At 45.5% G+C, this 10,954-nt stretch overlaps 1 protein-coding gene across 3 annotated transcripts; it reads left to right on the top strand.

Annotated features, from left to right (window-relative positions):
- The first annotated feature begins 1,959 nt into the window (after positions 1–1,959).
- On the top strand, positions 1,960–8,916 carry LOC138636729 (TSC22 domain family protein 4-like). Of its 3 annotated transcripts, none has more exons than XM_069724932.1 (5): positions 1,960–3,126; positions 4,068–4,766; positions 5,190–5,323; positions 7,589–7,640; positions 8,549–8,916. In XM_069724932.1, the coding sequence occupies exons 2-5, from the start codon at positions 4,122–4,124 to the stop codon at positions 8,696–8,698; spliced, it is 981 nt and encodes a 326-aa protein (XP_069581033.1). In that variant the 5' UTR covers positions 1,960–3,126; positions 4,068–4,121; the 3' UTR covers positions 8,699–8,916. The 3 variants fall into 3 exon arrangements, with proteins under 3 accessions (XP_069581033.1, XP_069581035.1, XP_069581034.1); XM_069724933.1 differs by lacking the exon at positions 1,960–3,126 and adding an exon at positions 3,136–3,679; XM_069724934.1 differs by lacking the exon at positions 1,960–3,126 and having other exon boundaries at positions 3,135–4,766; positions 7,592–7,640.
- The last annotated feature ends 2,038 nt before the right edge of the window (positions 8,917–10,954 follow it).

The raw sequence follows: 10,954 nt of genomic DNA, 5'->3' as shown, positions 1-10,954 counted from the left end.
AATAAACATCAGGTTGTAAATTGGTCTGTAGTTTCCTAAAACAGCTGATCAAGAGTCGTCTTTTTAAGTAAAGGTTTAATTACAGCCACTTTAAAAGCCTGCGGTACATAGCCGGTTACAATAGATAGGTTGATCTTATCTAATATGGAAGTATTAATTAAAGGGAAGAATTCCTTAAAAAGTTTAGTTGGGATGAGATCTAACAGACAGCTAGAGGATCCAGATGAAGAAATAATTCTAGTTAACTCAGAGAGCTCAACAGGAGAGAAATGTTCCAAGTTTACATCTGGTCCTACAGTTGCTTCCAGGGCTGCTGTTGCTTAGCAACACATCAGTGATGGTGTCAGGAAGGGTCGGCCCGATTCTCTCCCTGATAGTAAGAATTTTATTAGTAAAGAAGTTAATGAAGTCATTACTGCTGAGAGCTGAAGGAATAGAGGGCTCAACAGAACTGTGACTCTTTGTCAGCCTGCTACAGTGCTGAAAAGAAACCTGGGGTTGTTCTTGTTGTCCTCTATTAATGATGAATAATATAAAGTTCTGGCCTTACCAAGAGCTTTCTTATATAATATTAGACTCTCCTTCCAGGCAGGTGAAATTCTTCTAAATTAGTGGAACTCCATTTCCTTTCCATCTTTCTAGTCGCTGCCTAGCAGAGTGTAGTTCTGAGTTGTACCATGGAGACAACTTCCTCTGGTTCATGACTCTCTTCTTCAGAGGGGCGACATCATCTAGAGTTGGAGCAGAGATACTGCAGTGTTTTCTACCAGATGATCCACTTGTGTGGGACTAAAGTCGACGGAGCTTCTTTAACACATCGAAGAGGAGAAACGTTGAACTGCTTCCTGAAACCTGGACACAAACATCTGCTGAGGTGATTTATTCCCACATAAATAATAAATAAATGATCAACCACTAATAGTAATAGTAATAAACAATAAATAATCAACAACTAATTATAATAAACAGCAACTAATAGTAGTAATAATAAACAACTAATATTAATATAATAAACAATAACTAATAATAATACAATAAATAAACAACTAACACTACTACTAATAAACTATAAATAAACATTAATATTAATAATAAACAACAAACCAATAGGAATAATAATAAACAACAACTAATATTAATATTACATTTTACATCACATTACATTTATCTGACTCTTTTATCCAAAGACTTACAATAAGTTCATTTCAACATGAGGGTTCGAACCAGAACAAGAATAATCAAGAAAATACAATTTCTTCCAGAAAGCCAAACTACAAAGTTCTATCAGCAAGTTCTATTTTAAGATACTAAAGTTCTACTATTCAAGGTAAAGGAGGAGGAGAAGGAGGAGGAGGAGAAGGAGAGGAGGAGGATGAGGAGGAAAGGAGGAGGAGAAGAGGAGGAGGAGCGGAGTAGTGTGAGTGTAATTCAGGAGGTTAAAGACCAGTCGAGCTGCTGCATTCTGGATGAGCTGCAGAGGTCAGATGGTACTAACAGGTAGACCTGCCAGGAGGGAGTTACAGTAGTCTAGACGTGAGATGACCAGAACCTGGACCAGAACCTGGACCAGATCCTGCACCTCCTTCTGAGTGAGAAGAGGACGTATTCTCCTGATGTTGTGCAGCATGTATCTACAGGAACGTGTTGTTGCAGTGATGTAATAAACAAACAACAACTAATAACAAACAATAAATAAGCAACAACAAATACTACTTATAATAAACAAACAATAACATAATAATAATAATAAATAAACAACTAATAGTAATAAACAATAAATAAACAACTAATAACAAACAACAACTAATATTAACGATTATAAACCATAAATAAACAACGATATTGATAAACAATAAATAAACAACAACTAATATTAATAATAAACTATAAACATCCTCTTCCTCCTTGTCCTCTTCCTCCTCCTCTTTGTCTTCCTCCTTGTCCTCCTCCTCTTCCTCCCGCCCATCCTTCTCCTCTTCTTCATCCTCCTTCTCTTCTTCCTCTTCCTCCTGCCCATCCTTCTCCTGTTCCTCTTCCTCCTCCTCCTCTTCCTCCTCCTTCTCTTCTTCCTCCTCCTCTTCCTCCTGCCCATCCTCCTCCTTCGCCTCCTCCTCTTCCTCCTCCTATCAAATCATTTACTAAGAGATTTAGATCACAGATCTAATATTTAATAGTTTGCTTTTAATTGTCATATTTGATCCATTAAATTGGTAGGATCTGTTCATATTACATTTGTATTGATAAATCTTTTGCTGAGTTTGTGAAATGGTGTTGTGGGATCAGACACAACCTCTATGGGATGTTGAGTTGTGGTTGATTGACAGCTCTGAAGAAGCTGCACAGCAGCTGTCAGACTGCAGCTCTGCATGATGTCATGTTGAGTTAAGAGACGCCATATTTCTAGAAAGAAGAGCTGCATCATCCAAAGTAGGAAGAACCCGTGTCTCCGGATCGGAGCAGGTTTCCCTACAAAGTGTTCCGGTTATCAATGAAGCCACATCGTTAGCGGGACACCAGCTGGACAACCAGCGGGGTGACGACATGCGGCTCAACATGACATCACTGGTCCGATGAGGAAGGAAGCGGTCCACATGGCCTTTCTCTCGGCTCGGTGCCGCGCATGCCCAGTGTCTTGCTCTTACTGTGAGACTGAGAACAGATGATCCGGATCAGACCCGGACCCGAGGAGGAGGACCGTGAGGGTGTTTACTGCGCGTTCATTGGCTGCTGTGTCGAGCCACGCGTGCTGCTTAGGATGGAGAGGAAGAGGAGGGGAGGGGAGAGGAGTGACAGAGGAGGGCAGTTAGTTTTTGTTTGGAGACGAAGAAGAGGAGGAGGAGGAGGAGCTACTCTTCAGCCCTCCATCGGACAGACACCAGAGAATAAACTCCGTAAAAGAAGAACAAGTTTCTTCTTCAAACTTTTCACTCTGTAAACTCGGTGCGCGCTCCCGCCGCCTGTGGCGGCTCTCGGGCTGTAACGCGCATGCGCCATGCATAGTTTTTTTTTTTCAGTCAGGATACAATGGACCGATTGTGTCATCGGGTTTACTGGTGACGTCACCGGCCTATTCATCCGGATCAGGACCAGTAGCAGCGGGAGTGCGCCTCGGCTCAGCGCGTGAACGTGAGTGTTTACCACTGTGACGTCAGAGGCTGAGTTGAATGGTTGTGATTAACTGTCACGCTATTATTGGTCAGTTTAAAGTCACGTGATTAAAATGTTGGTGTGCCGATCATCTGACAGGCAGGCAGGCGACAGATAGACAGACAGATAGACAGACAGATAGATCTTCAGTGAGACAGAATCAATGCATCATGTTAAAAAACCTACACACACATGTCGATCACACTGTTGATATCTGCAGTCCAATCAGAGGACACACCTGTCCTCAAGTGTCTCCAGGTGTCCTCAGGTGTGCTCAGGTGTCCCCAGGTGTCTCCAGGTGTTCTCAGGTGTCCCCAGGTGTCCTCAGGTGTCCCCAGGTGTCCTCAGGCAGCAGTAATTAGTTAAATCCTGCAGAACCGGAACTGAACACAGAAACACGTCTCACTGCTCATACGTGTTGTGCAACAGGCAGCACACGGAAACAGGAAGGAGAGAGGAAGAACATGAGTCTGAGATAAAAGCTGCAGGACGAGACACACTGACCGGAGCAGCAGGAGAGACAGGACGTGTGGTGAGACAGTTTACCTGCCTTTACCTGTCAGCCTGTGTGTTTGTCCATCTACATTATGGGGACATGAGGCTCCACACAGCACTGAGGACTGTTGGGGCCAACAGATGAAGCTGTCAGTGTAGCCTGGGCTAAAGCAGAATTAAACCAGGATTAAACCAGACTAGATCTAACCCAGGCCTGGTTCACTACAGCTGAATTAATTAATCCAGGATACCGGACAGTCCCGGTTTGTTCCGTATCCACGTTTGGTTTCAGTCGTGTTCGTTAGAAACAGTTTCAGGTCTTTTAACTCTGCGGCAGCGACTCTCACGACACGTCAGTGTTTCTCACGTCAAGAAAACGTCCTCATAAATCACATTAACCAGTTGTTCTGTCCTGTGTGTCCTAGTGAGGCTGTGATGTGTGTGTGTGTTTGGTTGTTTATGTTTGTTTGTTTGTGAGGATGAGTAGCGGGAAAAAAAGGAGTGGCTTTCAGATCACCAGCGTGACCTCAGATTTAAACCAACGTCCAACTGGCCAATCATCTCCCAGTGTAGTCCTGACCATCCTCCAATCAGAGGCCTCCTCCTGCAGCCCTCAAGGAAGTTCCTCCCAGCCGTCCACGCCCTCCCTGAAGAGGAAATACATCTGCCATGAGGCCGCGGGGCAGGGGGCAGGGTCTTCCTCTCGCTTCAGGGTGGTGAGGCTGGTGGTGGGCGGGGGCAGAAGCGGGGGGCGGGGTGATTCATATTGCCGTGGACGATGGACATGTATGGACGTTATGGAGCGACAGGAAGGGCCGGGGTTCAGGCTAGTGATGGACAGCATGAGACACGCCCACTCACTGGAGTCGCTGGAGATGATTGGCCGGGACAGAGACGTAGTCCACTCTCAGGACACGCCCCACCTTCGCCCCGTAAGAGCCTTGGAGGGGGCAGGGCTTGTTTTACGAAGTGGTCCGCCTTCCCCGACACACCAAGAGCCAATCAGCATGCGGCTCCTGGACCGCAAGAAGATGACGGGGTTAGACTCCACCCACCCACCTCCTTCACCCCGTCCACGAAATGTCCCACCTCCTCTACGATTGGACGTCGACGCTGCAGGACGGGTACGCACACGCAAACACACCAAATGTCAAACAAGCAAACAAAACACAAACAAAGCACAAACAAAAACATGAATTAACAAATAAAAACATGAATTAACAAGCAAACAAACAAAAACATAAACAAACTATCAAAAACATTTAAAAAAATAAACATTAATAAACAAACAAACAAACCAACAAAAACCTTAATTAACAAACAAGCAGACAAAAACATGAATAAAAACAAACTAAAACAAACAAACAAAACCATTAATAAACAAACAAAAATATTAATAAACAAACAAAACATTAACAAAACCAAAAACATAAATATTTATATATAAATTTTATATAAGGTTTTTTTTTTTTTTTTTTTTTTAGAATTCTTGTGTAAAAGGTTTAACATGAGTGTTCTCTCTGTCTGTCTGTCTGTCTGTCTACCAGTCTGTCCTCAGGCTGTCTCACTCTCAGCCTAACTCCCCCCCTACTGGACCGTACCATCCTTCTCTGACCCCCCTTCAGACTTCTGCATCGTTCAGTCTGGATCAAACCATCTTCAATCTGCCGGGGGACACTAGGTGACGGATTCATTTATTGTTTGTTTATTTCCTGTGTGTTTGCTGGGTGGAGCTTGTTGTTGTTATTGTTATTGTTGTCTCTTTACTGTGGACCTTGTCTCGGTCCGAGTGTCTGTCCTGCTCTTGGTCCTGGTCTCTGTCTTTGTCCTGGTCTTTGTCCTGGTCTCTGTCCTGGTCTCTGTCTTTGTCCTGGTCTATGTCCTTGTCTCGGTCCTGGTTTCTGTCCTGGTCTCTGTTTCTGTCTTGGTCTCTGTCCTGGTATCGGTTCTGGTCTCTGTCCTGGTCTCGGTCCTGGTCTCGGTCCTGGTAGCGGTCCTGGTCTCTGTCCTGATCTCTGTCCTGGAATTGGTCCTGGTCTCAGTCCTGGTCTCTGTCCTGGTCTCTGTCCTGGTTTTGGTCCTGGTCTCCGTCCTGGTCTCTGTTTCTGTCTTGGTCTCTGTCCTGGTATCGGTTGTGGTGTCTGTCCTGGTCTTGGTCCTGGTCTCGGTCCTGGTCTCTGTCCTGGTATTGGTCCTGGTCTCAGTCCTGGTCTCAGTCCTGGTCTCTGTCCTGGTATTGGTCCTGGTCTCTGTCCTGGTCTCTGTCCTGGTATCGGTTCTGGTGTCTGTCCTGGTTTCGGTCCTGGTATCGGTCCTGGTCTCTATCCTGGTATTGGTCCTGGTCTCAGTCCTGGTCTCTGTCCTGGTATTGGTCCTGGTCTATGTCCTGGTCTCGGTCCTGGTATCGGTCCTGGTCTCTGTCCTGGTATTGGGTCCTGGTCTCAGTCCTGGTCTCTGTTTCTGTCCTGGTCTCTGTCCTGCTCTCTGTCCTGGTCTCTTTTCTTCATATTATTTATTAAATATTGTTTATTTCTTATATTATTTTTTATTTTTATTTTTATTATTATTATTATATTATTACCTGTGTGCAGGTGCTGTTGAACATCACATGATGTGTTTACTGGCATCTCAGCCACAGAGTTTTCAGGGTTTGTGTGAATGAATGAGGCTCTGTCTGTGTTGGTGCAGGAGAATGTCAGTGCAGCATTCCTATTGGCTAAAACAGTGAGTGGGTGGGAGCTGGAATGAGGCAGCAGCCAATCAGACAGCAGAGTGAGTGTGCGTGGGAGAAAGAGAGGGCGGGTCTAAAGGAAAATCTGATGTCTCAGTTTGAGTTTGAAGTCAACATCTGGAGATCCTGAGAGAGCTGCTCTCCATTAGACTAGACTCTTTAAGGACCCGTGACCTCACAGACAACCAGCCAATCACAGGCAGCGCCGAGGAAAAGAACTCCCGTCTTCCACACCTGGACAAAGAAGAGCCTGGACTTTAACAAGGGTCAATCAAGAGTCACACCTTAACGAGGGACAACAAATACTGTGGACATTTATAAAGGACAACAAATACTCTGATCAGACTGGACAGTAATTTCTGATGGTGGGCTGTGATTGGCCAATATGTTATTGCATGCTGTAGCTGAGTTTCGATTGGACACTCATGTCTGACTGTGAGCTGTGATTGGCTGAAGATGTTTGTTGGTGTAAAGAAAATGATCTTGGGGCAACAGCCACCATCTTTCCCCGTCTCCGATTCCACCCCCAGTTCTTGTCCTCAGCGACGTCCTCCATCGACCCCGCCCCTCCCTTTCAGATCTCTGCAACTGGTTGCTAAGCAACCAGAGACACCTGTTGTGTTCCGTGATTGGAGAAAGGTCAAAGGTCAGGCTTCAGGTGTAAGAGAATCGTGGCCAGGCACCAGGACAACCCCTCAACTCAGACCCAGGGTGACTCTGAGGTCACTGACCCCACCGTGCAGAGCTCAGCCAATCACAGAGGCCCAGCCCAGACTCAGCAGCCAGCTACAACCTCCCAGCGGCCCGTCGGCCCCGCCCACTGTGCTCTCTCAGAAGCCTCTGCTCTCTGATGCCCCACACCCTAGAGCTCCGCCCACTTCGCAGGGCTCAGAAACCACCATGATGTCACTGCTGCTTTTCTGCCGCAGGTAACCAATGGCAACCAGGTGAATAGGTGTGGCCTCTGCTGCAGATGTGCTCAGATTCACCTGGAAGTGAACAGATATGAACTCTTGTTGTCTGAAGGGTTAATTGATCATTTAGTGATAACATAACAGTAAGAGGAGCCTGTCTGTCTGTCCACCTATCTGTCTCTCAACTGTCTGTCTGTCCACCTGTCTGTCTGTCTGACTTGTGTGTCTTATCTGTCTGTCTCTCACCTGTCTGTCACTCACCTGTCTGTCTCTCACCTGTCTGTCTCTCTGTGTCTTGCAGCAGTTCCAGTAACAGTCTGATCGCCATTGACAACAAAATTGAACAAGCCATGGTGAGTGTGACTTCTACTGTGGTTCTACACTGGTTGGTGGGTGGAGATGATCCAGTAGGATGAAGTGGGTGGAGATGATCCTGTAGGATGAAGTGGGTGGAGATAATCCAGTAGGATGAAGTGGGTGGAGATGATCCTGTAGGATGAAGTGGGTGGAGATAATCCAGTAGGATGAAGTGGGTGGAAATAATCCAGTAGGATGAAGTGGATGGAGATGATCCAGTAGGATGAAGTGGGTGGAGATAATCCAGTAGGATGAAGTGGATGGAGATGATCCAGTAGGTTGAAGTGGGTAGAGATAATCCTGTAGGATGAAGTGGGTGGAGATGATCCAGTAGGTTGAAGTGGGTGGAGATGATCCAGTAGGATGAAGTGGGTGGAGATAATCCTGTAGGATGAAGTGGGTGGAGATGATCCAGTAGGTTGAAGTGGAGATGATCCTGTAGGATGAAGTGGGTGGAGATAATCCAGTAGGATGAAGTGGATGGAGATGATCCAGAGATGAATCCAGTAGGATGAAGTGGATGGAGATGATCCAGTAGGTTGAAGTGGGTAGAGATAATCCTGTAGGATGAAGTGGGTGGAGATGATCCAGTAGGTTGAAGTGGGTGGAGATAATCCTGTAGGATGAAGTGGGTGGAGATAATCCTGTAGGATGAAGTGGGTGGAGATGATCCAGTAGGTTGAAGTGGGTGGAGATGATCCAGTAGGATGAAGTGGGTGGAGATGATCCAGTAGGTTGAAGTGGGTGGAGATGATCCAGTAGGATGAAGTGGGTGGAGATAATCCTGTGGCTGACTGATTGTGGTGTGAGAATGTCCTCTGCTGGTTTAATCAGAGTGGTACATCCCTGTCTGTCTGACTGTCTGTCTGTCTCTCCAACTGTGTGTCTGACTGTCTGTCTGCAGGACCTGGTGAAGAGTCATCTGATGCTGGCTGTGAGGGAGGAGGTGGAGCTTCTGAGGGAACAAATCAAAGACCTGCAGGAGAAGAACCAACAGCTGGAAAGAGAGAACCACATCCTGCGCACACTGACACATAACAGACACACAACATGACACAATATACACACATGACACAATAAATACCCACAGTGTAACATGTGTTGCTCACCTTTTGGCGTTGCTATGGTGATGGGTTTAACACAATGATGAGGACCCTGGTCACCATGACAACAGGACTGTTTGGACCTGCTGTGTTCGACTTTTAGGGTTCAGATGATGATGATGATGATGAAGTGTAGAGTCTAATAAATTAATTATGCCTAACTACACAAAAGACTGATGTTTGTTTATGATAGGAGGGGGAGAATGTGTGTGTGTGGGGGGGGAGGGTGGAGGATGTGGTGAAGGTGGAGAAGGAGGAGTTGGTGGTGGTGGTGGTGGAGGAGGAGGATGTGGTGGGGTAGAAGAGGTGGAGAAGGAGGAGGAGGTGGTGGAGGAGGAGATGGTGGTGGTAGTGGAGGAAGAGGAGAAGGAGGAGGTGGTGGAGGAGGAAATGGTGGAGGAGGAAGAACTGGTGGGGTGGAAGAGCTGGAGAAGGAGGAAGAGGAGGAGGTTGTGAACTATTGTTCACATGTTCTACTATTCACATGTTCTACTGTTCACATGTTCTGCTGTTCACATGTTCTACTGTTCACATGTTCTACTGTTCACATGTTCTACTGTTCACGTTCTACCGTTCACATGTGCTACTGTTCTACTGTTCTATGTTCTCATGTTCTCATGTTCATATGTTCTTCTTTCCTCATGTTGTACTGTTCTACTGTCCACATGTTCTACTGTTCACATATTCTACTGTCCATATGTTCTACTGTTCAAATGTTCTACTGTTCACATGTTCTACTTTTCACATGTTCTACTGTTCATATGTTCTACTGTTCACATGTTCTACTGTTCTACTTTTCACATGTTCTACTGTTCATATGTTCCACTTTTCTCATGTTCTACTCTTCTACTGTTCTGCTTTTCTACTGTTCAAATGTTCTACTGTTCACATGTTCTACTTTTCACATGTTCTACTGTTCATATGTTCTACTGTTCACATGTTCTACTGTTCATATGTTCTACTTTTCACATGTTCTACTGTTCATATGTTCTACTGTTCACATGTTCTACTGTTCATATGTTCTACTGTTCTACTTTTCACATGTTCTACTGTTCATATGTTCATATGTTCCACTTTTCTCATGTTCTACTCTTCTACTGTTCTGCTTTTCTGCTGTTCATATGTTCTACTTTTATACTGTTCACATGTAGATAGGCAGTGCATTATGGGATATGCAGTGTATTATGGGATATGTTCCCCATTAAGGATTAAGATTGAGAAAACAGAAACCGAAGAGATGAAATGACCTAATCCTTAATCCAACAAACTCCAACCCCCCCACCACCCGCTCTCCTTCCCCCTCCCCCTCCCCCCAACACACACACACACACACACACACACACACACACACACACACACACACACACACACACACACACACAAACAAACAAAGAGAACGTGGAAAACAAAAACAAGATTAAGTTAACACATTGTGTGTGTTTTCACATGTTTGCGTGTGTGTCTGTAAATGTGAGTGTGTCTCTAAAACCCTGCTCTCAGATTGGCTAAACTACTAGTAACCATAGCAACAGGACTGATGCAGCATTAAATCACTGACGGAGCTCCTGCAGATCCTTAAAATGCTGAAAATGTGAATGGAGTTTGGTGCAGAGACCGAATGGAGAGCTGAGCCTCCTCAGGAACCTTTGAAGGTGTTGTTATCGCTCACCTGAACAGATCTGGGCTCTACACCTTGATGACATCATCACCAGCAGGTTAACTGTAACTGCCCTTTAACCATCAGGTCCTCCTCCAGAGATCTTTTACACAGACAGAAGTCTCACTCTGACCTTGTTTCTGAATACTGTCTACTTTTACTGTAGTATTTTATACAAGAACATAATATTTCTTGTGTACTTTTACTGCAGGGTTGAATGCATTATTTTATACTAGAACAGAGTATTTGTTATGTCCAGGACCAGGTCCAAACTGTACTAGGTACCTCTTGCTGACCTAATCTCCATGGCAACAGCAGCAGAGGATCATGGGTACTGTCACATGTTGGTGGTGTCTTTTAAAAAGACAGAAAACAATCCCGTCCTTGGAATCTGTGACAGAGTGAGAGCTCGGGCTCCTCCTCCCCTCTCTGTGAGGCTGCTGGCCCTTTAAGAGAGGAAGAGGACAGGATGAGCTGACACCTAACACCCCCTCACCCTCCCTTCATATCCCCCAGCCCCCTGCCTCCCTCTCCTCCTCCAGCACATTGT

Source organism: Brachyistius frenatus, unplaced genomic scaffold, assembly GCF_029030835.1.
Source record: "Brachyistius frenatus isolate BFR_SWC_R1_liver_20210118 unplaced genomic scaffold, ASM2903083v1 Contig_401, whole genome shotgun sequence".
Taxonomy (NCBI): Eukaryota; Metazoa; Chordata; class Actinopteri; family Embiotocidae; genus Brachyistius; species Brachyistius frenatus.
This window is presented reverse-complemented; position numbering and strand designations above follow the sequence as displayed.

What these genes read in the sequence shown, in the direction of transcription:
- LOC138636729 (XM_069724932.1), top strand. Translation starts at nt 4,122, where the DNA reads ATGAGTAGCGGGAAAAAAAGGAGTGGCTTTCAGATCACCAGCGTGACC. An exon ending in ACGTCGACGCTGCAGGACGG is followed by an intron (nt 4,767 to 5,189) that starts GTACGCACACGC and finishes TCTGTCTACCAG; the next exon opens with TCTGTCCTCAGGCTGTCTCA. An exon ending in AATCTGCCGGGGGACACTAG is followed by an intron (nt 5,324 to 7,588) that starts GTGACGGATTCA and finishes TGTGTCTTGCAG; the next exon opens with CAGTTCCAGTAACAGTCTGA.